At 51.0% G+C, this 27,408-nt stretch overlaps 2 protein-coding genes across 13 annotated transcripts in view; one reads left to right on the top strand and one right to left on the bottom strand.

Annotated features, from left to right (window-relative positions):
- Window positions 1-335: 335 nt before the first annotated feature.
- On the top strand, window positions 336-6,063 carry LARGE2 (LARGE xylosyl- and glucuronyltransferase 2). Its single transcript, XM_049647546.1, has 15 exons — window positions 336-810; window positions 905-1,063; window positions 1,158-1,267; window positions 1,593-1,675; window positions 1,943-2,066; window positions 2,305-2,476; window positions 2,604-2,708; window positions 3,195-3,307; window positions 3,383-3,508; window positions 3,586-3,741; window positions 3,871-4,031; window positions 4,468-4,746; window positions 5,099-5,248; window positions 5,375-5,570; window positions 5,828-6,063. Exons 2-15 carry the CDS (start codon window positions 967-969, stop codon window positions 6,035-6,037), a joined length of 2,082 nt encoding a protein of 693 aa, XP_049503503.1. The 5' UTR covers window positions 336-810; window positions 905-966; the 3' UTR covers window positions 6,038-6,063.
- Window positions 6,064-6,493: 430 nt separating this feature from the next.
- Window positions 6,494-27,408, bottom strand: part of PHF21A (PHD finger protein 21A) — a 196,591-nt gene continuing 175,676 nt past the window's right edge. For all 12 annotated transcript variants that reach the window (XM_049647541.1, XM_049647519.1, XM_049647542.1 and 9 more), the window contains 8 exons: window positions 25,811-25,862; window positions 24,948-25,027; window positions 24,423-24,483; window positions 21,668-21,831; window positions 15,231-15,386; window positions 13,696-13,771; window positions 12,750-12,853; window positions 6,494-11,362 (listed from right to left, as the gene is read on the bottom strand). In XM_049647541.1, coding sequence (XP_049503498.1) covers window positions 11,105-11,362; window positions 12,750-12,853; window positions 13,696-13,771; window positions 15,231-15,386; window positions 21,668-21,831; window positions 24,423-24,483; window positions 24,948-25,027; window positions 25,811-25,862 — 951 coding nt within the window. In that variant the 3' untranslated portion in view covers window positions 6,494-11,104. The remainder of the gene's footprint in view (window positions 11,363-12,749; window positions 12,854-13,695; window positions 13,772-15,230; window positions 15,387-21,667; window positions 21,832-24,422; window positions 24,484-24,947; window positions 25,028-25,810; window positions 25,863-27,408) is intronic.

Below are 27,408 nucleotides of genomic sequence, written 5' to 3'. Positions count from 1 at the left end.
GGCCTGGCGCGCAGAATAAGTGCTCAGTCCACCGTGGTGGTTCAGGGGGCCAGGCTGCGGCCTGCTGTGGGGTGCAAGGGGGGGGCATAATTAGAAATCCAGCCCCAGCCCCGGTTCACAATGCGCGGGTCTAGGCAATGGTGGGGGTTCCTGGCATCGGCGAGGCCCCTTGCCAGCTCCTGGGCAGGAGTAGACCTGGAGGTGGCTTTGTCTGGGCCGCGCCGCCAGAACTGCGGGGGGGGGGGGGGGGGGGGGGGGGGGGGGGGGAGGGTGGAAAGCCCGGGAGCAGGAAGAAAAGCTGGAGCTCCAGGTGCTCCGCGGCTCCCGGGCAGGTCTCCGCCAGCCCGGCCTCTAGTCCCCAGAGCAGGTGTCCCTGACCCTCGAGGCCCCGCATTCCACTTCTTCCTCCTCACCCCCGCCGTCCCTTTGATCCGGGGCCGGGGGTCACGGGCCCCTCCCAACGGTGGGAGGTTAAGGGGAAGAGATGGGGCCCCAGAGCTGGGAAGAGGGGGATGGGCTCAGGGCAGGTAGCGGGGACTAGGCCTTCCTGGGTGGCTGCCCCGGCTCCCTCCAGCCATCCGGCTCGTTCCCAGGGCTGGGGGAGCGGTTGGATGCCGAGGCAGGGGCGGGGCCAGGTCCCCAGGGGTCTCCCCGCCCCTACGGGCTCCGCGGAGCAGAGGTGAAACCTGAACCTAGGTTGGGGGCGGGGCTGGCTCCTGCTCCTCACGGGGCTGGCCTGCGCCTCCACCCCCTTTTCCTCCAGCCGGCTTCTGGAAGGGGAAAGTCTGGGTCCCTGAGCGCCTGGAGCAGGTGAGGTGGCGACTCAGTGCGGGAGGGAGGATCGGGCAGCCGTCGGGCCCCGCCGCCCGAGGCTGATCCTCCTGCCTCCCTCCCGGGTCCGCAGGGACCGCGATGGAGCCCGCAGCCCGGGGTCGCTCCCCGCCCTGAGCGCCCCCGCAGGCGGCCATGCTGCCCCGAGGGCGCCCCCGGGCGCTGGGGGCCGCGGCGCTGCTGCTCCTGCTGCTTCTGATCGGATTTTTCCTGTTCGGCGGGGACCTGGAGTGTAAGCGCGGCGAGCGAGGAGGCGAGCGGGGGAGGGGGGGGCGGGGGGGCCCCGGGATCCTTCCTCTGTCCGCTGACGCCACGTGTCCCTCCAGACGAGAGACCGCGGGGAGCTGCTGCCCTCGACGGAGACCCGCCGGCGGGCCGCGGGGGCCACAACCTCTCGGACTGCGTCCCGCCGCGGCCGCTGCCGCCCAAGTGCGAGGTAGGCGCGCGCGGCCCCTGGCGGCGGGAATCTCCGGGGCTCCGCGCCCCAGCCGGGCCACCCGGGCACCTGTGGGAATCACGACACCTGGCGTGGGCCCAGACACTGACCACCCAGCCGGGGACGACGCGTCCCCGGGCTCCCGCCTCGGTTTCTCCATTTGTGAAATAGACGTGAACTCCTACTCCACATCCCCCCACCCCATTCTTCCTTAGCTCTTGTTGCCGGGTGGGGCTACACTACCCTAGGCCAGGCCAGGCCAGTCGTGGGCTCTCACCTTCGAGTGGGGGAGGGGCTGCTGCCCACCTCTGCGCCTCCTCCCCAGCTCTTGCACGTGGCCATCGTGTGCGCGGGACATAACTCCAGCCGAGACCTCAACACCCTGGTGAAATCTGTGCTCTTCTACAGGTATAACCAGCTGTCAGGGTGGGGGTGGGGAGGCAGGAGTGGGGGGAACAAAGTCTTGGGCAGGATCTCAGAGCTCCAGTTCCCCCATCTGCGCCACAGGGACAGTGTCCCTTCCTCCTTGAAGGTGGTTCTAAGAATATCCTAAGCCGGGTATGGACCGGCTCTTTGCAGAAGTTAGTGCTGCCGCTTCTGAGCCCCTCCAGTGGGTCTTGTCCCATGTTCTCCCTTCTCGGGCCTATCAGCTTTCCTCACTTGTCCTTCCCCAAGGAAAAATCCATTGCATTTCCATTTGGTGACTGATGCTGTGGCCAGGAACATTCTGGAGATGCTCTTCCACACGTGGATGGTGCCTGCTGTCGGGGTCAGCTTCTATGACTTGGAAGAGCTCAAGGCAGGAGCCCTGGCCCTTCTGCACTCCTTTCTGGCTGCGCACAGCCCCTTCCTCCCTCCCAGGGCATCGGGGTGAGGGTGTGGGGGAAAGGTCAGAGCTGCCTGGGGACCCCCCCCCCCCCCCCCCCCCCCCCTCCCACCTACAGAAGCTCAAATCCCTCACCCCTCCTGGGTGCGTTCTGACACTCACAGGCCCTTCTCTGCCAGGTTCATGCCCTGTCCTTCCCCCCCCTCCCCAGCCCCAGGTCTCCTGGATCCCCAACAAGCACTACTCTGGCCTGTATGGCCTAATGAAGCTAGTGCTGCCCGGTGCCCTGCCCCCTGACCTGGCCCGTGTCATTGTGCTGGACACAGATGTCACCTTCGCCTCTGATATCGCAGAGCTCTGGGCGCTCTTTGCTCACTTTTCTGGTGAGACGTCTGGGACCCAGCCCCAGCCAGCCCCCCTCCCTGGCCTGTCCAGGCCCCGCTGTGGCCTAGCCCTGAGCCGAGGTCCTGTGGCAGCCTCAGGCAGCTGCCTCGTGCCCTCCCCTCCCAGACAAGCAAGTGATCGGTCTTGTGGAGAACCAGAGCGACTGGTACCTGGGCAACCTCTGGAGGAATCACAGGCCCTGGCCTGCCTTGGGCCGGGGATTTAACACAGGTGGGATAGTGGTGGGGGGAGGCAGGAGGGGTGGCCACTTGTCCTCAGGCCCCAGGGACTGGGCAGGGCACAGAATGCTAGGAACACCCCCCCCCCCCCCCCCCCCCAAGAAAAATGCTGTGGAAAGAACATTGGGAGAAGAGCCAGAAAACAGTTCCGACCATGGCTGTTTGTGTTGGATGACTTTGGCCAAGCCACTTGGTCCCTCTGGGCCTCAGTTTTCTCATCCATTAAATGGGGATGATTTTATCAGCCCTGGGATCACTGAGTGTGAGAAGATGGCTGTGGAGGTGCTCCGTAAGCTGTGCAGCGCGTCCCCTTTACCCCCAAGAGGAATGATTATTGACCGAGGTGGTCCACGCTATGTCTGAACAGACAGAAAAAACCAATGGGTCAAAAAATAAACATTCAAAAGACGCCTTCATGACCCCTGGAGCCAGGAGCTGGATTAGCCCAGGTGGGCATGACAGCCTTTCCCCTGGGCAGGTGTGATCCTCCTGCGGCTGGACAGGCTCCGGCAGGCCGGCTGGGGGCAGATGTGGAAGCTGACCGCCACTCGCGAGCTCCTCACCCTGCCCGCCACCTCACTGGCAGACCAGGTCTGTGGGAGCTTTTGAAAGGGGGGGTGGGTGGGGCAGGCTCTGGGCCGGGACGTGATGGCTGTCTCCGCCCAGGACATCTTCAATGCCGTAATCAAGGAGCACCCGGGCTTGGTGCAGCCCCTGCCCTGCGTCTGGAACGTTCAGCTGTCAGACCACACGCTGGCTGAGCGCTGCTACTCGGAGGCATCTGATCTCAAGGTGAATGGGGTGGGGGCTGAGCGGTGGGCTCCTGTTCCCTGCTCCTAGCCCCGCAACAAAACCCTCTTGGGCTCCAGGTGATCCACTGGAACTCACCAAAGAAGCTGCGTGTGAAGAACAAGCACGTGGAATACTTCCGAAACCTCTACCTGACCTTCCTGGAGTATGACGGGAACCTGCTGCGGAGAGAGCTCTTCGGGTGCCCCAGCCCGCCCCCTCCGGGGACTGAGCAGGTGAGAGGGAGCCGCCTTCCCTTGCCTTGGGGAGGCTCTGCCCCTCTCTGCTCTGGGGGGACCTGGCCTTGCCTGGGGACCTATCCTCCTGCCCCAGCCCCGGTCCTTCTCTCCCCTCAATGTCCCCAGTTGCAGCGGGCCCTGGCACAACTGGACGAGGAAGATGCCTGCTTTGAGTTCCGGCAGCAACAGCTCACCGTGCACCGGGTGCACATCTCCTTCCTGCCCCATGAGCCGCTGCCTCCCCGGCCCCACGACGTCACCCTGGTGGCCCAGCTCTCCATGGACCGGTGAGAGTGCCAAGGACCGCACCAGGGAGCAAGGCCTGGGAATTTCCAGAAACCTCCTCCAGAGAGGACGGTTTCAGTGGGTGGAGGGGAGAGCTCTCGTTGCCTGGTGCTTGAGGAGTTCCCGGATTTGGAGACACTGGCTGTGGTTAAGAGCTTGGGTTTTGGGGATCGTGTAGGTGCCTGGAAATGCCTGGAAATGCCCTCTGTAGCTGTGGGACCACGGGCAAGTCTTAGTATCTCTGGCCTTTGGTGTTCTTGTTCTGTGAGAAAGGACCCACCTTGTGGGGTAGTTGTGAAGATTAAGACCAGCTTAAAGAGCACTGGGAAGGTGCTTAATAAGTCACTTGAAGGGGGTGTTTGCAGCAGCTGACCTGGCGGGGGGGGGGGGGGGCGGTGGTTCCAGCCGTCCTTGGGCTGACCACCCCCCTTGTCCCAGGCTGCAGATGCTGGAAGCCCTGTGCAGACACTGGCCAGGCCCCATGAGCCTGGCCTTGTACCTCACAGATGCAGAGGCCCAGCAGTTCCTGCGTTTCGTCGAGGCCTCGGCAGTGCTCTCCGCCCGGCAGGACGTGGCCTACCACGTGGTGTATCGTGAGGGTCCCCTCTACCCTGTCAACCAGCTTCGTAACGTGGCCTTGGCCCAAGCCCTCACGCCTTACGTCTTCCTCAGCGACATTGACTTTCTGCCTGCTTATTCCCTCTACGACTACCTCAGGTGGGCCTGAGGAGGGAGGGAGAGGGACGGTGTATGGGTGGGTGTGGATGGCGGAGGGGGGGGGGTACCCGCAGGACCCCGGGCAAGTATGTCGTCGCCCGGGAGACGTCTGGGCCTCAGTTTCCTCCGTAAGATGGGGTTTGTATTGGGGCAGGGGGGCCACCTCGTTTCTCTGGGCTGCCGTAGGAGAGCGCGGGAGGCTGGGGCCCGCTTCCCATGGCAGCTCCATTTCCGTCCGTCTCCTGCGGGGCGTCTGGGCGAGCCAGCTTTGGGGCCTGCGGCTAAGAAAAGGAAGGGAATCGCTGGGCCCAGAGGCTTCCCTCTTCTCTGTTCATGGGTGCTCCCCCGACAGGGCCTCCATTGAGCAGCTGAAGCTGGACAGTGAGCGCAAAGTGGCCCTGGTGGTGCCGGCATTCGAGACCCTGCACTACCGCTTCAGCTTCCCCAGTTCCAAGGCCGAACTGCTGGCCTTGCTGGACTCGGGCTCTCTCTACACCTTCAGGTGGGAGAGGCCACTGCTCTGCTCGGCTCCGTTCTCCCCACCCCCACCCCCCCACACCGCTCCCCCTACCCCCTCACCCCCTCACTGAGGTTTCAGCTTGGTTCTCTGCCCTCTCCTGCTCCGCAGGTACCACGAGTGGCCCCGGGGCCACGCGCCCACAGACTATGCCCGCTGGCGAGAGGCTCAGACCCCGTACCGTGTGCAGTGGGCAGCTGACTATGAGCCCTACGTGGTGGTGCCTCGTGACTGTCCCCGCTACGACCCCCGATTTGTGGGGTTCGGCTGGAACAAGGTGGCCCACATCGTGGAGCTGGATGCACAGGTGAGGGCGTGCCTTGCTGCCTCTGGTTTCAATTTGAATGCCTCCAGGCCCAGGGAGCTCACTACGCCTCAGCGCGGCAAGCGCGCCATTAGGCAGTACTGTTAGAAATTCCACCTTTGGGTAGAACTCAAATCGTCTGCCCTTCGACCCTTCCTTTGGCTGTAAGGGGCTATTGAATAAGCCTGCCTCCCCCCATCCCCCCAGAGCTGTAATCTTCCCCTCAGCCCAGAATGTCCATCTGCCTCCCACCCCTGCAGGAATATGAGCTCCTGGTGCTGCCCGAGGCCTTCACCATCCACCTGCCACATGCCCCGAGCCTCGACATCTCTCGCTTCCGCTCCAGCCCCGCCTATCGTGACTGCCTCCAGGCCCTGAAGGACGAGTTCCACCAGGACTTGTCCCGTCACTACGGGGCTGCTGCCCTCAAATACCTCACTGCCCTGCAGCAACCCCCAGGCCCCGCCTGACCCCCCCCCCCCCCCCCCGGGGGGGCCCCCCCCGGCCCCCCCCCCCCCCCCCCCCCCCCCCCACGACCTTGGCTTTCACATGCTCCCTGCAGACACTGGAGCAGCCTTGCCACCCATCCCACCCTCCCTGCTATTTAAATTATTGAAGGTCTCAGTGGAAAGGGCTTCAGTTGGAGCACCTGTGGGGTGGGTCCTGGGGGCCTCCCCGTGCTGCTATGGCTGGGGTCTAGTCTCACTCTGCCCCAGTGGTTTGGGGGCTGGTTCCCCTAGCTTCATCTGTACATCTCTTTTTCGTAATTAAAAGTTTTTAAAGCCCTTTTGCACGTTCCTTCTGGTTTGGGGGCATGAGGGTGTGGGTCAGCCGGGAAGGTGCGGAGTCTCCCTGGAGTCGCAGTGGGGCCCGGACCCTCCCCCGGAGGCCCACCCTCCCCTGCCCCAGACCCAACACCATGAGGCTGAGAGACTTTATTTGGCTTTATTTAGTAAAATGTTAAAATAAATAAATACAAATTGATCAGCTGCTCTGGATCCCCCCCCACCCCCTCAAAACAAAAATGAAACAAACAAAAACAAAAACTTTGAAGCACAAAACTCCAAATACAAGTTCTACCAAGACTGAAATCACAAAGGGCGTGGACAAGAGACAGGATTGGGGGCTGGCTGGCTCTTTTCTGCTCGGAGCTTGCTGACCTCTGGCTGCCCATCCTGTCCTGCCTGACTGCAGCTTACCCTGGGCTGAGGACCCAACGACACAGAGGTGCAGGGGCCAGAGACTGCTGTGGGGGATGGCGGAGTCCTCAGGGAGGAAGGGCTTCTGGGAGTGGGGAGCAAAGTGGAATTTGTGAGCCCTGCCCTTCCTCTACGAGGGCTATTTTTAAGAGTTCCACCCTGGCTCTCTGGAGGGGGCGACCCCCAGCTTCCTCCCCTTCACTGTTGCCAGAGGGCCAGAGGAATCTTCTCAGGGGCCGCCCCCTCCCTTGGAGAGGAGCTGGCACTGAGGACGGCTGTAAGTCAAGGTGAAAATGGGTCTCCTGTTTCCTGCCAAGGGTGCCCAGCTGAGGGGTGGGGGTGAGGCCCACAGTCATTTACGCAGAGCAGAGTTGCCCCCATCCAGCGGAAGCCGTGGAATCTGGAGAACTCAGGGCCTGGAAAACACCTGGGCCCACCGTCCATCCTACTACCCAGAAGAGCCTTTTACCCCTGGGGTAAAAGTCTCCTAAATTAAGCCCTTTGGATAAATAAGAAAGACCACACCCCAAAAGGGAGTGAAGGGAGGAAACCGCATAGAGGTTGGGAGCAAGAGCCCAGAGGGGCTCCACTGGTCCCAAGAGGAAGTATCAGAGATGGCCGGAGGGGCAGCTGTACACACAGACTGGGTGAGCTGGACACAGTCACCCTCCTTTACGGGGAGAGGCCTGGGGGCGGCAGTTAGTTGTGCCCGTTCGTGCTGCCTGTTGAGCCTGAGCCAAGAAGAAGCAGGGACAGGCAGGCCCTGCAGGGCAACCGGGCACTCGGACGGTGCCAGCTGGGGGCTGCGGCCGCCGTGTGGCAGCCCCACACAGGGATGGCCCCACCAGGGGCTGCCCCCAGCCCGGCTGCCCCCAAGGGCCTGATAAGGAAGGGAGAAACAGAACTCTGGATGAGCTCAGCAGAGGCGAGACAAGACCCAGCAGGACCCATGAAAGAAGAAGGCCCCGCGGGCGGCATTGGCAAGACTGGGAGGTGGGAAATGACAGCAACATGACCTCACTGCCTCCGGGGTGCAGTGCCCATGCCACCGGACTGGCCAGGGCCAACGGCTCGAGGGCAGCCTCCTCCCAGTCCCAGACCAGCCACTCCCTGGCCCCTGAAGTGATTGCAAAGCCAGCTGGTCTGAGATGTGTCTTGTGAGCAGCTAGACCCGGTCATGGGGACCGAGCGGCAGAGGGAAGGAGAAAGAGGGAAGTGGAGACAGCCCAGGTGAGGCAGTCATGACCGTGTGTCTCAGGTCGTCACAAGCACCCACAGGTCTGGGGGACACAGAGAAGGTCTTCTCTTGGCAGGACAATAAAGGAAAAGGAGATGGGGTGACCGGGGCCTTTTGATGGCAGTAAGTAGAGTTTTGGAATTTGAGTCTAGAATGTGGGTTTGGGGGCAGGGTTGCATTTTGTACTCTACACTGCACTTAGGAAGAATCCATACCCCCACCCCGGACGAGGCGAGAGTGTGAGTACTCACAACAGGCAAAATACTGGTCGATTCCTAGCTCTACCCTCACCCCTGTCCCCCCTGCCACCCCGACAATTTTCAGGCGGCTCCTTTCTGAGCAAAGGCCCCTAGTGATGATCGTTTCCGAACTTCTTTCAAGAAAGGATAGGTATCGTGTGGCCCAGACAAGTCAAATGCGAGAGCTTAAGAGCGGGCGCACAGCCTGCTGCGGGGCTCTGAACCTCCGCCAACTATTCCTCCAACTAGTCCAGGCATCTCCAAAGCTCCCTGACTAGTCGTAGCACCTTGGTTTCTGCAGGAGAAAAGGGAGCTCCTCTGTCCCCCTCAGGCAACTTTGCAGCCAGGGTCGGACTCTGAGGCCTGTGTAGCCACCCTTAACCCCCTAACACTCCTGGGAAGATGAAATGGCCAGTAGGGATGAGGCATATTTGACCTAAGAAGTGTCTCTTTCTCTTGCATTTGCTTTCAGGTTTCTAACTGGGATTTCTGGGCCTAAGTGGGTGAGGGAGAAAGTAACACGGCCTCGTCCGCCCCTCCTAGACCCTGGCCATTATGGAGTAGGGGGCGGGCTTGAGAGAAGAGGTCCCGGGAGGGCTGGGGCACAGAGCGCCTGCCTTCCTTCTGTTGGCCCAGGCATGCGACGGGGCCACGATCTCCGGCGGGAGCACACACGTGACAAATTTACTTCCCACGAGGCAAGATGACAGACATGATCCAAGTCTTTCAGAACCCTGGTTTTCTCAAGGAGACCGGCCGAGCCAAGGCAAGCACAGGGATTCCAGCCACAGGTCACCAGGAAGCTTGTGAATGTGCAAAGGGCAGTAAACTCCGTCTCCTGTACCTGAAGCCAGCAGGCAGAGAACTCGGCTGGAGATTCAGACCTCTCCAAAGGCAAGACAGACACAAAGGCCACCCTGGGGCTCTTTGTCTCAGAGACACCACACACCCTCAAGACTCCTCGCTCCTTTGTTCATTCTAAGCACCAAGGGCTGATGCAGCCAGCCTGCCCCCTGCACCCTCCCTCGCCAAGGCTAGCAGTCACTGGCCAAGTCCTTCAGAGTTGTCCCCCAGGCACTCACAATGCTGGTGGCTGAAAGACTGAAAGCAGCACCAAAGGAAGGGATCTTATTTAGGCACCAGCCTTTTGCTCTAGCAAAATCCGAGGAGACAAACGGGTAGGGTAGGGCCCTGATACCGTCCACACTCCATTTGAGCTTTGAAAACAGAAGCCCAGACCCCTGCTCCAAGAAGGGAGGACAGTCCTTTCCAAGGAGGGGAGAGTGGTGGGAGGGCTCGTGCTGCCCCTCAAGGCCGCAGCGTCCAGAGGACAGAAGTCATGGAGACTAGCCCACCAGTCTTGAGACACAAACACAGCAAAATGTCATCATGATCAGCAGGTTCTGTGCTAAAAAATTATAACTACACAGCATTTTCTCCAGTTCTGACACCTTTTTAATAGAAATCACTGTTTTTAGGAAACAAATAGCACTTTTGTAATTTTTTTTACAATGTTTCTTACCTTGATCTTAATTTAAGTAACACTAGGAAGACCTCAATATCTTTTATTTTCCTTTTTAATTTAAAAAAAAGTTGTTGTTGTTTTTCCCCAGATACAAAGATTTTTGCCCTTGCATAAAAACAGTGCCCCGAACGATGACACAGGACTCACACGGACTCACTGGACCTCACTGACACTATGATTCCTATTCTACCATGCACGGCCTCGACTACCCTTAATTGACTGTCAGCCTGAAAAACAGCTTTTCTATTCCTTATTTTAGTTTTTGTTACCAAAAAAGTAAAGTAAACAACAAAATAAAACTTTTTCTTAAAGAAAAACAAAAACAAAAACAAAAACTTAAAAAAAGAGGAAAGAAACATCTCCATTCAATTCACACACACCTGGGTCGCGTGCTGCTTCGCTCAGAATCTTCTCTTCTTATAAATATAGAAAAGGGATGGAGCTTGTTTTCAAGTAAAAATCACTGATCCACCTTTTTTCCTTCCTCGACACACACACCCTTCTTCCCTGCCCGGGCAATGGCCAGCCGAGGCCGGGCCTGCTCTGCTCGTTCTTGGAGAGGGAAGGTAACCGGATCATCCACGGGGATGCGCGCCAATTTGCCAAAGCAGGGAAGGAACGCGGGGAGCGGTGGGGGCGCCCACGGAAGGAAGCAGAGTGCGCGGGAGAAGAACCTTGTGGCTGTTCTTGCCGTCCACCTCTCCGTGTACCGTGCCCCTCCCCAGGCGATAGGAAATACTGCTTACTTGATATATTTTTCCCACCCTGGCTCCCTCCCATTCCCTCCCATCCCTCCTCTGGGCACTGGGGTTGGTTAAATCTCGATTTCCTTTTTTTTTTTTTTTTTTGGTTTTATAGTAGTGAAAGTTTAGAAACAGGAAAGCCCACACACTCTTTGGACTCGTCTTCTCTACCTAAACAAACGGCTCCGCAAATAAGGGTCTGAAACCTGCTCTCCTCCCTCCGCCCGTCCCTGCTCCCCACCCAACAAAACAGAAACAAACCCATGGTGGCTGTGGAGGCTGCTGCAGGCACACACTGGTGTATAATAGAGAGAGTAAATATATTATTTCACTTGGCATGATGCTGGCAAAGAACCTCCAGCTGGCACTATTTCATGTAACATGGTCCAATCTTTGCATGTACACACAGAACAAGAAGGATCAATTGGCAAACTCTGGTGCCACCTGGCACAAGCATCTTCTCTCTCTCTGGAACCAAAGAACCAAAAGAATTCTGTACTTTCCAGAAGAAATCCGGCTTTGCTTTTCTAGAGTCTTCAGTGTTTTTGCTCTCCTTGCCGCCGGGATCCCGTGGCTTCTCCTCGCGGGGCTCTGTTATTTAGTCTCATCCCCCTGGGTACAGTTCGCTGTGCAGCTCTGGGAGGAGGGGGAGTGGGCCGGCGTGGAGGTGGCGGCAATGGCAGGGGGGGTGCAGTCCGGGCCGTTGGAGACGGCCCCCACAGTGGCCTCAGAGTCTACGGGTTTGGAGAGGTCGATGCCGTGGATGAGGCGGATCAGCTGTTTTACCTTCTCCAGGGAGCTGTGCATCTCCTTCTGCCGGGCCAGGATGGTGTTCTTCATTTCCATGCATTTCTGCAGCAAATGAGAAGGGCAGTGGCGCTGAGCCTCTGTGGCTGTTCCGACAGGCCTGGCAGCCCTCTCCGGGTAAAAGAACCTGCTGGCTTGGGCGCAGCCCCTGCCCCTTGCTCTGCGCTGCACTGGAGGGGCCTCTGCCGCCACGCCACCCGCCACCCACGGGGAGGAGGAGGCCCCACAGGCGGGAGGGAGAGGGCAAGTGAGTGGTTTAAAAGCCAACCAACCCTGCTTGACACTAGGACTTCAAACCCCATGTGAATTGCCGCTCTAAGACTACAAAATAAAAGTCATTTAAAACAACATTCCCAGAGCTGCGCTGAAGCTGGTTTGGGCAGGTTTTGTTTGGTATGCAAATGGGTGCTAATACGTTCAGGACTGGACTGAGCTATCCAGGACAGGGAAGGAACGAGCCAATGGTGGTGTCTGGATCCAATGTGAGGGCCTATTGAGGATCGCCCGGTCAGCAAGAAGTTAGAGGCAGGGCCTGGGGTAGCACGGTGATGTTTGGGAGAATCAGAGACTACAGCCAACAGAAACACTTCGGGTCGGTCACGGACTTGTGGTTTTTTGTCCTTTTGCCCAAGGTCTCCCACAGCTGCTGGCTTCTGTTCTAGGCAGGGAAAGGGATGTGAAAGCTACATGCCATGGGTAGTATGGTGATGAGGGGAAAGCAGCTGAATGGGACAGCTCCACTGTCACCAAGTTCAGGGTACTACCTGGTGTCCGTGAGGGCTGAAGCTACCTCACTCCAACAAGGGGAGGGCGACCTACTCATTGAGAAATAAAACTTGCTTTGGAGGGGCCTCAGAATCTCCGCTGCAAATACACCCCTGGTTCCCACCTGGACAGGCCAGGCTGGGCAATATTTATTTCCAGTACTTGTCTCCAGGATCCTCTCTTCCTCAGGCGGGTCAGCAACACCTGGAGACGCAATCAGCAGGGTGTGGAAGAAAGGACGGGATGGGAGGGCCATGCGGAAAGACCACTAACTAGGACGGTGAGAAAGGCTTCTATGCAGGGGCCGGATCTGTGTCGGCCCGGCGTCGGGAGAGGCTCCATACCCCTCCCAAACCCCTTCCGCTCGGGAACACACAGGGCTGATGGCCATACTGCGGGAGCTGCTGCTTCGCATCTTCAGCCCGGAGACTGAAAATCCACTCTCCGGTCAAAGCCCACAGGAGGTTCCAGGGCACCATCTACCAACCGGCTACCTGTCCTCAGGGCCAAAACCGTAACTGGAGGCAAACTTGGTGTCTGCCCAAGTTAACTGTGGCGACAAGCTGGAGGGCCTTGAAAGGGCCCTTGGGAGCCCCAAGTACTGTCATGCGGGTGAAAGGGACCGTATCTGCGCCCACCACCAAAGGGATGAGCTTACTTTACTTACACTTATAGAATTGCTGAGCTGTTTCACCTTCTGCTCTAGTTGTTCTCGCTCTTGTTTTAAGTCTGAACTCCATTTAAGTAATTTCTGTTTCTCTTCTTCTTTTGCTGGAAAAAAAAAAAAGAACTGTTTTTAACAATACATTCTTTGAAAAGGCCACTGTGTTCAAAATGCTGACCGAAGAAGGTATTTTGCCCAAAGCTCCCCCTGACCTCCACAGACACTGTGCAGAACATGCCCACCTAGACCTTGCCTTTAAAAAAAAAAAAATGTTTATTTATTTTGAGAGAAATAGAGAAAGTGTGTGCACAAGCTGGGGAGAAGCAGACAGAGAATCCTAAGCAGGATCCATCTGTCAGCACAGAGCCCGACACGGGGCTCAGACCCACAAACCACAAGATCATGACCTGAGCCAAAATCAAGAGCCAGATGCTCAACAGACTGAGCCACCCAGGCACCCCCAGACCTTCCTTTTTATGCGTACAGGTATGCTAAGACAGATCGCAGTGGTGTGGGCTTGGCTGTACATAAATAAGATGTTGCTTTCTCATTTTTCCTCCCCAAGAAAAGTACTATATAAGCTTTTCAGTTTTTTCAGTAAAAGCTTTTCATTTTTAACCTCAAGTTTCCTTCTGAAAACAAAACAAACGCTGCCTTCTAGTACATTTTTTTTTATTTTTTTATTTTTTTTTTTTATTTTTGGGACAGACAGAGACAGAGCATGAACGGGGGAGGGGCAGAGAGAGAGGGAGACACAGAATCGGAAACAGGCTCCAGGCTCCGAGCCATCAGCCCAGAGCCTGACGCGGGGCTCGAACTCACGGACCGCGAGATCGTGACCTGGCTGAAGTCGGACGCTTAACCGACTGCGCCACCCAGGCGCCCCTCTAGTACATTTTTTTAAGCAAGGGGAGGCTTACCACAAAAGGGGATGTGGATGATTCTTTACCTGCTTTGTAGGCGATATAGGAATGAACAATTGCTAAAGTTCCGGGCCATGGAATTGCTTCTTCCTTCTTCAGCATCTGAAATGAAGTTTAGAATTTTACCTTGAAAGGAGGTATAAACACACATCCCCTGTGCAGCAACAAGCAACATGTCTGTAGCAATTGGCAGACAAAATCCAGGAAGGATTTATGGTGACAGGCTTGCAAAACCCTTGAAGTTCCAGATACCAGTCTGACAGAATGAGGTTCAATGGTGGGAAGAAGTCAAGCCACCCGAGCCCCAGTTTAAAAAGAGGCTGGGACGTGGCTGGGCATTCCTATCTCCTCATATGTGCCACATAACACCCAAGTGCTCTGACAACCAGGACCACCAGCATATAAGCTACAAGCCTGCACAATGGCAACAGCCACTGGCAGTTTCGGCCTTGATCCGCCTGTCTCAATTTCAATTTTTTTGTTAATGTTTATTTATTTTTGAGAGGGAGAGAGAGAGCGGGGGGGGGGGGCGGGGACAGAGCATCTGAAGCAGGCTCCTTGCTGACAGCAGAGAGCCCGACATGGGACTTGAACTTACGAACCCTGAGATCATGACCTGAGCTGAAGTCGGATGTTCAACCGACTGAGCCACCCAGGTGCCCCTCCTGTCTCAATTTTAGTTTTATATTTCCCTCAAAGGCAGGCTGACCAAAGAAATTACATATCTGTTCCAAATAGTTAAGTATAATCTAGATCTTGTGTAAAAAATTATCAGAGGGTCACAGAGCAGTGTCAGGAAGAGAACAAAAGAGAACGGTCTCCACCACGTCACGAAGACAGGAGGAGGAGGACCAAGATTAAAGGCGGGAAACCAGGATTCTCCCAAACAGGATTCCAAAGAACCAAGAAGCATCCCAAAGCTCGCTGAGCTTTTGGGCCTGTTCATTATTTATGCTTTGCCGACTTCCAAAACAGGCTGAGACAGCTTATAATAAAAACATAAAGGTACGTAGAGATAGTTGAGAGAAAGAGACCGGAAACTAAACAGAGAAGAAGGGAAGAGGCTAGGACAGTTAATGTTTGCTTTCAAGTCCATGCAATAGCCACTCTACGGTGAGTTCTCTTATCCTGGTGACAACACAGGTTAAAGGTGAAACTGTTGTTATTTGAATTAAACAATCAATTGGGGACTTTCCTGTAAGGGTTTTACTTCTAAAAGAAGAGTCTCAAAACCACATTCTTAGAGAAAGGGGCAGAAAGTCTTATGGCATTGAAGGGGCAAGGTCATGAGAAGATAAGTCATTTCGAACAAAGGGAAGCAGTTAGGGTCTTTCCACCCATACAAGAATCACCACCTCAGTACAGGACAGAGATCCTTGAGAGGATGGACACCGTGTGGGTGGGTGCGGTGCCATGAACAGGCCACAGGTGGCCTGCGGAACTACCAGGAGAGGGAAGAGACTCTGCCACTCCCCCCACAGCCGAGGGGAACAGAGGTCCTCCTGACCGCACTGTCTCTTCCTCAGCCCGTCTCTCTGACTGACCCACCCATAGTCCATACCTGGTCCTGACATCTGGGACAGATCCACATGCCCTTGGGAATCGTTTTCAGAGGAGGGTCTAAGCAGTCCAGATGATACACACGGGAACACGTGTCACACATAAGCAACTGGCCACTTTTTCTGCAAACGCTGCAAAAATCCTCATGGATATCACCCTAGGAAATTGAGAGGAAAGGTAAGAGAAAGGACAAAAAAGGAAAAATTTGCAGGTTAACATGCACATTCTGGATACATGTGTTTTAGGACAATCAGCTGTGCCCCCTCCAACATGTTACCAAAATATTCAAGGAAAGTAGGAATTACTAATGACTCAGCCCCCACCTACTCCATATAAGCTGAGGTTCCCTGACAGGGACGGGGTTCTTAGAGTAGAGTTTACAGAAAAGCTGTGTAAATCACCTAAGCCCAAATTAACGTTACAGGTGATAGCTCAGCATTTATTATGTTTTGATAGAATCCGACCCACAAATCATAAAGTTTGAAGACAATGAAATCCATTCATCAAAGTGTTCCACGATATGATACAAACAATTCTCATTACCCACCATTTTTCAGGGGAGTTTAGGATTGGGAAAGAGGACAGACAAGGAACGGAATATGGAATTTTAATAAACTCTGCTTGCTCAGGGAGGAAAAATACAGTGCAAGTTCAATGGGAAAAGATTAAGTCAGGAACAAATTAAACTCGCATGAGCTTTCTAACATGAATTTAAAAAGCCAAAGCAACAGCTGACAATGTTCTCTTAAAACCAGTATTTGCACTTGGTGTTCAACGGACCATTCTATTCTGGGAGGCTTTATTTCTCCCTATAAAATATGTCATCACATGGGAATAGATGAGCAGCCCCCAGTGCACGCTGCCTGTCTCCCCTCCCTCACCATGGAGAGTTCTGGTACTCAGGTAAGTCTGCTAGAGCCCTCTGAACAGAAGGCACCATCAGAAAAAAAGCAGATCTACTTAAATTGGAGAGGAGAACACTAGGGGGGAAAAAGGCATTTAGGTAAAAAGTATTTTTCAGCAGGTCAATCCCTGGCCTGTTCTGAGAACGGGATGGATAAAGACAGGAGGGAAGAGAACACTGAAGAAGGGATGTGCTGGAGGTTAGCCAGCAGAGCAGCGCCATAGCCTGGAGCAGACCCCTTTTCACTTCCAGTGTGTTGGTTTAGATTTCTAGGCTATTCTGCCAGCAGGCCTAACACAGAAAATCCACACAGGAAGCAATGACATAGACAGCAATGCTCACTTCTTCTTTTCTATGATGTGTAACCCCCTCAACCATCACTGTTGAAGGCACATATCTTCCCAGGCCTACAATTTCTCTCTCAAGAAAAGAAAACTTTCTCTATAATTCACTAGGGTATCCATAGCCTAGAAAACTGGCTGCAATAGATTGGAAGATAATCAGTGTGGGCAGATTTTAAATTTTTCTTAGTAAAAAAAATGTTATCTCTGGGCAAAAAAACAAAAACAAAAAAACCCCTCAGTATACGAGCAAAAATACTGCATGAGAATGCACCCTCACAGTTCAGCTTTGAGGCAGCAAAAGAGGTTAAGGTCCCATCCCTCGATTAACGGTAACTTTCTTCTTTCTTTTTTTTAAAAAAATTTTTCCTTTATGTTTATTTATTTTTGAGACAGAGAGAGACAGAGCATGAATGGGGGAGGGTCAGAGAGAGAGGGAGACACAGAATCCGAAGCAGGCTCCAGGCTCTGAGCTGTCAGCACAGAGCCCGACGCGGAGCTCGAACTCACAGACTGTGAGATCATGACCTGAGTTGAAGTCGGACACCCAACCGACTGAGCCACCCAGGCACCCCCTTTCTTCTCTCATTCTTAAAATCAAGCTGAAGGACACTCTTCTCTAGAGAAGCGGTCTTTCTTGAACCTTAGTCCTGTGTCAGTCTGCATCTTTATGAAGTGTATCAAAATTTTAAGGCTTCAGAGACTGTTTTAGGTAAATCCTAGATACACCATGAGTGATGAAGTAAGCAAAACAAACTGGACATCTCATTCTGTCAGGTAAAGAGTCTGCTCACTTCCCTTTGCTCTCGAGCAAGGAGCATGTCAAGGAGTGGACAGCAGAGAGTAGGTAAATAATCTCCAGGAAAGAACCTCTGATCCCATTTCCATGTTCTAGAGCAGCACTTCTCAGTCTGTCTGCTGTGAGGACCCCGTTACACTCTGAAAATTACTAAGGACCTCAAAGAGCTTTTGTTTATGTGAATTGTATTTGTTGATATTTAATATATTAGAAATTCTAAAACTTTCAAATTTTGAAATAATTATAGAATCACAGCACGTTACAAAACTAGGATGCTGAAAAATTATAAAGCCCCAGAACACACAAGTGCACACTCCACAAGCCATCAGAGTTATGACACAGTTATATGTCATATATTATCTGGAAAATTCCACCGGTTACTCTTGAGAGAAGGAGAATGAAGATGGCACAGAGTATTTCAATATTATCATGAAAATAGTTTTGACCCCCGAGGAGTCTCAGGGACCACACTTCGAGAACTACTGCCCATAGAAATGAATAATAAAATGCCAACGTACAGACTTTATCTACCCAGAATTGGTTCTCTGCTTAGCTTAAAGAGAGCAGGGGATTCCCATGGAGGTGCTGCCCTAGGTAAAAAGGCTGCTGACCCAGGGCACTCTGCTGGGAGCTGAGGATGTATGGTGTTTGGAAACACCCTGGCTAGATCAATTGCAACTCCGTCACTTGATAAAAGAATTTTCCAACAAAGTCAACACATCTTCCCTGCTCCTAAAATGATAGTGGCAACAAGGTATATCCTGAGGATTAGTGCCTGGCTGGGTTTTGTACTCCAAGTCCTTCTAGACGGTTATTGATCCTCAGGAAATGCTTGCCTCTCAACTGTGATTGTTTAATTAATGTTGTTGGGGCTTGTGCTACCCAGCAGCAAACATACAGAGTCCAGTGTGTTGATTTTAATCACTGCCACTGTTGGGATATGACAAAAGTAGGAGTCAATTATCTTTAAAAAAATCCATTCCACTAGGTTTAACTTAGAAAATTCTAACATATTTAGTGGTTTAAGAAAAGCTTTCTTTTACCTTTGGATTTCTCAAAAGAACAGTGTTTGCGTTTTAAGACGAAACCTGGCAGAAGCTTTTCCTTTGTGATTTGATGAGTAGATCCTTTGGGTTCAGTCTCTCAAAGAACGCCATAAACCCCCACCAGCCAAAAAGCACAAAAACCAAAACAACGTTTAGGAAAGAGACTCACAGGCAGAACCACAAAATCCTCTGTCCTCCAGCATCTGTACACCACCCTGTGGGAGACCCCTGCCGGGAGCTTATGAGCTGGCGATCCCTTTGGCAACGCTTCAGCTGAAGAAGAGTTGGGACAATCTTTGGTGCCAGCAAACAAGGTTTCTGACAGGGACTCCTGGTACTCATGAGGCAGGGCAGGCAGAACACCTTTATCCATTACTAATCCAAAAAGTCGGACAGGCTGGATGAAATGCTGAATGTCGAGAGCAAGAATGAGCCTGTAGTCACCATTTAGGTCCAAGGAAGGAAGCCTGCCAGGGAACAGAACTCCAGTATGACCTGGTCCTCCAAAGAGGACTCTTCCTTTGCTGCTTCTGGAATTTTCACTCAGAACGTGCATATGGTATTCTTTTGTTCTTTGGCAAAGGGAAGACCTTTAGTAAGCACTGAGAACCTTCCAGTTCAAGGGACATTTTACCTGAAGATGACCCTAAAGACAAGCTCTGTAATCCACACAAGAAATGGGACATGTACAAAATGAAACTCTGGCTTTCCCTCCTCGAACCTGCCCCTCTTGGCATCTCCAGTAAAGGACAGTTTCATCTTAGTTCTAGGTGCTTAGGCCAGAAACTTTGGCTTCACCCTTGACTATTCTCTTCTTCTCATGCCCATCATCTAATCCTGCTGGCTCTTCGAACTACATGCAGACTCGGCCATGTGTCTCCATCTCTCCTTCTAGCACCCTATCAGGCCAAGCCGTCCTCGGCTCTTGCCTGGATGACCGCCCCAGCCTCCTCGCTGGTCTCCCTGCTCCCATCCTATCCTCTCCACAGTCTCTTCTCCCAGTTTCAGACACAGTGGTCCTTTTAAAACCCAAGCTGGTTTTTTAAACACCTTTAAAAATAGTAGATGCGGGCAAGAACCATCAAAGGATGGTAAAACCACCAGGTAACAGTTTGTTGGAGAACTGGATGTTTTGGAGACTCAAAGCTATCTCTGCCAGAGAAAATAAGCACCTTTACAAGTGGAGAAATTTCATGTGATCTATCTTAATTAAGAGATAAAAGCTAACATCACCAACAATGGGACAGACTGACCGACAACACACGCCGCTTGTGATGCACCGAGGACTCACCACCTCGTACTTAGTGTTCCTACAAAAATGTAAACCTTGAATCTACTCCTGAGGAAACAATCCCATCCTAATGGAGGGACACTACAGAACTGTCCTACCTTTTAAGAAATGTCAGTGTCATGAAAGACAAAGAAAGGCCGAGAAACCGTTCCAGAGTAAGGAGAAGAAAGAGACAAAACCATGACAACAAATATCAAGAGGGATCTTAAACTGGATTCTGGAGCAGAAAAAACAAAGTGCCATTTAAGCAATTATTGAACAACCGGAGAAATCTGTATATCAACTATATATTATATAATAATATTTACTTAATATTAAATGTCCTCAATTTGACAACTGTGACTATATCAGAGAATACCTTTGTTTTGAGAAGATATATGCTGAAGGTTTTTAAGACGAAGATTTATGATGTCTGCAACTTCTTAACTAATTCAGCCAAAAAGTGTGTGTGTGGGGGGCATATGTGGCAAAACGGTAACAGTGAATCTACGCAAAAGGTATATATTTATCTTTTGTATTTTACTGCAACTTCTCGTAGGTTTGAAAAATTACGTCACTCCTCTCCTCAAAACGCCTCCAGCGGTCCCCCATTTCACTGTGAGCAAAAGCCCCAAGGCCCTGCACCCTTGACTCTGTCACCTCTGGGATCTCCTCTCCCGCCATCTCACCGCTCCCTCTTTCCAGCCATCCTGGCCCTCTTGGGCCTTCTTGCTTTGGCTCACCACCACGTACACGCCCACCTCAGGGCTTCTGCGAGGCTGTTCCCTCTGCATGGAATGCTCCCCCAGACACAGTTCACTTCCTTTTGGAGAGGCCTTCTCTTCCCACTCTCCGTAAAATAGGAACCTGCTGCTACAACTCCTTATCCCCCTTATTCTGTCCCATTTTTCTTTAGAGCACTTATCACTACCTTTGACATGTTCATTTGCTTATCACCTGCCCATAATATGTATAATATAATACGAGCTCCCTGAGGGCAGGGAGATGTTCTATCCCTAGCCTCAATAATAGCACTTGCGCAGCAAAGTACTAGTGCTCAGTATTTGCTGGGTGAATGCACTGCTTTCTAAATGTTCATTTAAAATCTTAGGGCACTTTATGGGGCGCCTGGATGGCTCAGTCGGTTAAGTGTCCGACTTCAGCTCAGGTCATGATTTCACAGCTCTTGAGTTTGAGCCCCATGTCGGGCTCTGTGCTGACAGCTCAGAGCCTGGAGCCTGCTTCGGATTCTGTGTCTCCCTCTCTCTCTGCCCCACTCTGCTTACGCTCTGTCTCTGTCTCTCAAAAATGAATAAACGTTAAAAAAAAAATTTTTTTTTTTTTAAATCTTAGGGCACTTTACAGAGAACTAATGGTTGCCAGAGGGGATGTGGGGGGGGGGGAGATGGGTGAAACAGATGAAGGGGATTAAGGGTACACTTATCTTGATGAGCACTGAGTAATGTATAGAAGTGTTGAATCACAGAATATACTGTACATTTGAAACTAATATAACAGTGCATGTTAACTATGCTGGAATTGAAATTTAAAACCTAAAAATAAATAAAATAAACAAAAAAATAAAATCTTAGGGCACTAGTTTACAATCCTGATGAGCTACTAAATATCCGACACTTTTTCAGGAACCTGTTTGATCAAATCTGATGAATAAAGTTACTTGAAAGAAAAGTTTTCCACTTCTTGAATTCTACCTGAAGCAGGAAACAAGGACTGCTAGGGGAACTTAGGCCTTGTTCATTTTCCTCATCCCAAAACACGGACGATGGAAAACTGAGCACCTTTCAATTTTATGAGCTGACTTCCCACCCCATCCCCCTTCCTGAGAGCTCATTCACAGCAGATCAAATCCACATTTTTAAAAACTGATTGAGCCTCCTGATGTTGTACATGATTCTCAAGGACATGGCAGGACCTTACACGATATACCGTGTCCTGTCGGGATTACTGCTGTTCCAGGGTTAGTCAAGGAGATGCAGCTGGTAAGCAGACAACATATGACAATGGTTTCCCCAAGTTAAGCTCTCAGGAAGACAGCGTGCTTTTCCCAAGTTACTTACGTCTGTGGAGGTGGGGCTGGGCAGGGACACAGGCTGAACAGGTGCAGGGAAAGTGAATGTGGTCTCTGTCTTTTCATTTTCAGGGGAGTCAGGATGACTGGATGGGGGGGATGTTGGGGTAAGGGCTCCAAACCCCAGCACTGCATTGTATTTTGGAGGACGACCTATATACCAAGAGAAGGGAACAAAAGGGAAAAAGGGGGAGGGAAAGAAAGGGGGAAAAATGATCTTACATACCTTTGGCCAGTGTTCCTCATTGGCTAGCATGGAAAAGGAAGTGAGGTAGCAGACAGAGGTTAATACAACAGTCCCAAAGAGAGGAAGGGAAGCAAAGATTTAAATGTCATTAGAAACAACTGCATGAGTCTCAAAAGAAAGGAGGATAAGAGAGCCTTGGAGAATGACAGGAGTGGCTGCGTCATGTTAAAGGACCTCGCCTGGGGCAGATCATGGTGACGTTCCTGGACTATTACAATTTGAGATTTCTGATGTGAGAACAAGATGTCAAAGTTCAACGGGGGTCAAAGCTAGGAATAAGAATTTGTTTTTCCACACCTTCTAAGTATTGGTCTCCAAGGTTTCTCTGTAACCATCATTCTCACAATCATTAGTGATTCCCAGTTCTCATAGATATATTTAAGATTTCTGTTTTTCCTTTTCTCTCCTATCTATATTTTGGTCATTTCACTGCCTGTGAGGGTGGAGAAAGGCAAACAGGAGGCAAAATTCAAGTTAACTATTCTCACCCCTTGCTGGCCGAGCTAGCGGGGAAGATATTCTGGGACTAGCTGGAACCTAAAAGCTAAAAAGATGTTCTGAGCTTAACAGTGATTTTAAGTGTGTCTGGAGTCCGATACCATCCCCGGTTGATCAAAAACTGTCTCCCCGCTTCCATCACAAACATTCTGGTAAACTGCGTGTCTAAGGACCTGGGTCTATTACCAAAGCTCAGAAAAGGCCCTGCCATCAGCAACACTGCTGAAAGACGGATTTGAGCCAGGGCGTTGGGAATCAAGCCTCATGGCTCCAGAGGATCTATAAACGGACCCTACTGGCTATGGCAAGACTGGTCAACTACTCACTCCTGCCTTATGGTACATCCAAGCCAGGATCCTTGTCAGAAGGGCCAGGATCAGAGCTTCTAAGCTTTGGGTGATCAAAAGTATATGCTCAGCACACCAAAGGGAAAAGAGGAGGAAAAAAAAAAATGCCAGAGAGGCTCACAACTGCCTACGAGCACTGGTGAATGGTGCAGAGGATCAGAACCTTACCAACAGTTATAAATTATATCGGGACTATGCATCAGAGCCACGGTTCTGCCAGACATTACACGAATATTACCTATCTATGTTAAACTGGTGATGTCTGCAGTACAAAGACAGATCATACAGGCTGTCTTTCCTAGGGAATCAGGGCTGCCCAAAAGGGAAGTAAAAGATGAATGTTCTTTGTTTACCCTCAGAAGCACATCCTAGGCATTGTGAATACAGGCTTTCATCCTCTGACCTTGGCAAGCAATGCCAAGGTCTTTCTGGCTTGTTTAACCCCCGTCCTCTTAGCAGATACTCCCCACCGGCAGACCAATTAACTGAGGCTTCGGACTGAGGGCTCCTTTCTGAGAACCGGGTCAGAGGTCACTAAAAATTGCCAAAATTAAAACCACAAAAAATAACCCACGGCACTGGTTACTGTGACCCAGGAATCGACAGGAGGCAATGACTTGGGGTTTCCCTTGGAAATATTTTTGGCTACTTAAAGGACAGGGCTAATGAAACGTTAGAATGGGTCACTGAGGGTGGGTACGCTATCTCTTTCGGGTAAGGACGTGGTAATGGTACAGCTGTAGCCTTGACTAAGGAAGACAAAAGAAAAGAGCGTGGATGACCTCCTAAGCTTCCAACCGCTCCTGAGACAGTGTGTGCATATGCGAAAATTAGTATGCTACTCCACTCACTCTGCAACCTTTCTAGCCTGGAACTATAATTCAGGGACACATTATCATGTGGAGAAAGGGACCTTGGGATGTATTACTGACATCAAAGTACAATTTCAGAACCTTGTTTATGAGCTCATACTCTGAGCTATTAAGACCTATTTAGACCTGCATGGAGGGTGCTGCGGCCTCTGCCCACGAGTTAAGGTGCAATGCCCACCCTGGGAGGTCTGAAATATGGGGATGGAGCTCTTTAGAAACTTCTGCTTTGGGGAGCCAGTTTTGACAACGACCTTCTCTTCCTTAGCTGGAGATGCCCTCAACTCCTAGATCCTAAGTTCTTGGTGTGGCCACCTCTCTCCTTCCTGGAAAGTCTGCGGCTCACGGAAACTCGAGTCATGCTCTGGTCTCGCTGGCAGCAGGATGACCTAGACACTACTAAGAGCACCTTGGCAACAGCAGTGCTCTGTTATGCTCAATGATGCTAAAATGCTTCCTTTCGCACAATGTTCTGTTCCCTGTGCTATTCAAGGACAGCCTGGTGGGCCTGGGGCAGAAATGCTGTATTAAGCCACCTCCTTGAGTCAGCCTTGCCAGAATCCAAGGAAAGGCAACTTTTGATTCAGTATACAGAGCTCTAATAAGAAATCTCACTGTCTTCCCCCCACCCATTTTCAGAGAATGACAATAATAAAACTATTTTCAAGGGATTTAGGAGTTAGGCTCTAGGACAAAGGGGAGGAAGGGGCGGGGCGGGGGGGCGAGAAACACAACACAGAAAGCAGAAGCAACAGCAAGGGAGAGCTACAAAAAGGTACTCACCTCTCTTCCGGGTCCCAGGATGCATTGTACTGTTCAGGTATGTGACTGCACTCTTCTTACGCTTTGAGGATTGAAGAAGGAAAGGTAACTGGTTGAATAGCACGGTTACCACCGATACTGGCACAAGCTATAGACCAGGCGTAGCACGCCTGTCAACATGCCAACGAGTTAGTGCTAGTCAACCCAAGGTCTCAGTGCTAAATGGGCTTTATTATATATACTTGGCTCTGAGAGAATATTCCAGAGAGGTCTGCCTCTGCTTCAGATGACGGCTGAGTTGAAGCCAAGAGGAGTTACATTTTTAAGGTGGGTCTGTATTTGCTCAAACTTAGGAAAAAAACTAAGGGGAAAGCAGTGAATAATAAAAATGAAACAGGATGATCAGCTGGAGAAAAACCCATCATTTCGCAAAGCGGGCCAAGTACAATCAGGGTACTGCTCTTCAGCAGGTTTTCAGATGGGAGGTGATGGAAAAAATCATAAACAAAACTAGAACAGGAAGGGCCAAGCTCTGGCCAGGAATACCTCTGGCTCAAAGACTGCTCCACTGTATACTGGATTGGCTGTTGTTCTTCTTTTTCGCTCTTGCCTCTTGCTTTGGATTTCTTGGGAAAGCAAAAGGTCTGAATTAGAAAAGAGATATGGAGAGCCTCAAAAATTTAACTTCATTTTTTATCTTTTGGCTTTCCCAGGACAAATCAGAAATGGGGCAAATCTCTTTGTTTCACTGCAGCCTCAGCAGAGGCAAGCATACCACTGGGAGCAAATAATGTAGGACCATCTATGCTCACCTCTCAGAAAGCGAGACCATGCTGTCCTATAATGTGGCTCTCTGTGACCAAGAGCTTAACAGTGGACAGCGTGTGTAAATAAGCTATCCTCATCTATTTTTAGATCACTTTAATATAGGGGTGGATGAACTTTATCCATAGACCTGGACTGAATAACCATAGTTCACCATTCTTGAATTAAATGACTAGGACAGGTATAGCCTTGTAACTGTTCTTAGGATTCTGATAACCTAGCGTGACTGAAAAATACAGACAGAGACTTGTCAGAGGGGCATTTGATACTCCATGCGGTCAGGAAAAAAAAAAAAGTCGCTTTAATCCAGGCAAGTGGGGAGTCTCCCCTGGACAGCAGCGGGGATCACCACAGGGAGGGGAAGGGATGAATATTAGATAGAGGAAAGGCAAGTTGGACTCCAAAGGAAATAAAGTCCACACTAGTTGAATCATACTCTGTTGGCATTTCAGTGTTCTATATATCTTAGCAATAAAGTCAACCCCATTTTCTTTTCTTTTCTTTTTTTTTTTTAAGTCAACCCCATTTTCAAGAATAAAGCTCTGGGCCAGAAATAAGGCAGCACCACAAATATCTTCTCTTACCTTCTAGATGGTCATGTGTTACCAATCCTAGAGACACCATGAAGGCAAGTTTCTGTGCCAGAGAAACAAGAATGCGTTTCAGTTTGGGTTCTCACAAAGCCAACTGCATGTTCCTAGTTAGACTCCTAGGCAAAGCCAGTCCAACAGGCTTGGACTGGCTGGTCACTTGAAGGAGGCCGAGATCAGGTGACCAAAGAACAAACACCTTCTAGAGCCGCTCTGGAGGCTTTCGGGTCTTACGGGGATCAAAAGAGAAGGACTGGGACCTGCATGTTCCACTTTCTCAATGACAGAGATCAGTATCTTTGCGTGACCTAAGTTTTGTTGTTGTTGTTGTTGTTGTAGTTGTTGTTTTCCAAAAAAGCCTCTTAGATAGGAAGACGATATCACACTCAAAAACATGCAGAGGGTTACAAAGAGCTTCCCAAACAACAAGCTCCAAATTCCAAGTACTTCACTTGTCCTGACAGGTCAAGGGTTCTAACACTGTTACTGCCAATGACCGGACAGTGCTAACTTCAGGCTAAATGAGTTTTAGGAACAACAGCAGATGGTTCTGCTTCATACTATGATTTTTAAATGAAACGTGGACCTAAAAATTACAGAGCAGTCTCTCTTTGGAGACCACTCTCAGGGCTCCATCAGAAGTTAAATTGATTAGAACACTGAACCCCAAAGCTGGAGCATTAGACGCTTAAAGCTGGAGGGAGCAACATACTGATTCCTGTTTTGCTCTGTGGTTACATGTGGTCTAGAAAGCACATCTTTGCCTGTGGTTGCTATCTATGCCAAATAATACATCATCAATTTCTCTCACAGATAACAGAGAACATCAGCAGTTGTTAGGAGACATATTCCTGTAGAGTTGTTTATATCATAGTTTGGTCTTTAAAAATCCCGACCTATTCAACAGCAACAAGATCTATTCAACCCTCAACATTCAATACAAATGATATTTTGGCCTGAAGTGACAGGTTCAAGCTGTTTAAGATACTGAGTGTTTTAGGAAGAAACAGTCCCTGAACAAGGCACTTGAGAACACAGAAGTGTCCTTTAGTGGTATCCTCAGAGTTCTGAAGAAATGTTTTTATTTTATTTCTTATTTAAAAAACAGGTGGGCACCTATCCCCCTGACAGCCAGGGTACGTCAGCAAGGAAAAGCACTCTTGGGACTTGCTGCCATGCTGAAATAGCATACATTTTGTGATTGCCAATTAACTACATTCCTGCTTTCCACGAATATTCTTCACAACCTAATCAAGATTAGGAGGCTGTCTGCCAACTGTTCTCTGTTAATAAAACAGTATGTGGACTGACATTCAGAGGCAGCTTCTTTTGATCAAGTAACAGTACTCGTCTTGGCCAGTCACATCCAACTCATCTTTGCCAGTCTAGATCAAGCTCACAAAAAATTATTAAGTGAAAAAAAAAAAATCTCCTCTCCTCTGGAACAGATTTTCAGTGATAAAGAGAATAAAAAGTTGTCAAGAACTTTTGCCTCATCTGTGTATCACACGTGTGCCAGGAACTAATTTATTCTCTTTATGGCAGTGATTTCACCAGTCAGAAGGTGAAATATACACGACTACACATGGTGG

The sequence above is a fragment of the Panthera uncia genome, chromosome D1 (genome assembly GCF_023721935.1).
Source record: "Panthera uncia isolate 11264 chromosome D1, Puncia_PCG_1.0, whole genome shotgun sequence".
NCBI lineage: Eukaryota > Metazoa > Chordata > Mammalia > Carnivora > Felidae > Panthera > Panthera uncia.
The sequence above is the reverse complement of the archived record's forward strand: the minus strand, read 5'-3'. Positions and strand labels throughout refer to the sequence as shown.

Bases quoted from the DNA above. Each gene is read 5' to 3' on its own strand.
- LARGE2 (XM_049647546.1), top strand. From the start codon at position 967: ATGCTGCCCCGAGGGCGCCCCCGGGCGCTGGGGGCCGCGGCGCTGCTG. The intron at 3,308-3,382 runs GTCTGTGGGAGC...GTCTCCGCCCAG, and splicing joins CCACCTCACTGGCAGACCAG to GACATCTTCAATGCCGTAAT. The intron at 3,509-3,585 runs GTGAATGGGGTG...CTTGGGCTCCAG, and splicing joins CGGAGGCATCTGATCTCAAG to GTGATCCACTGGAACTCACC.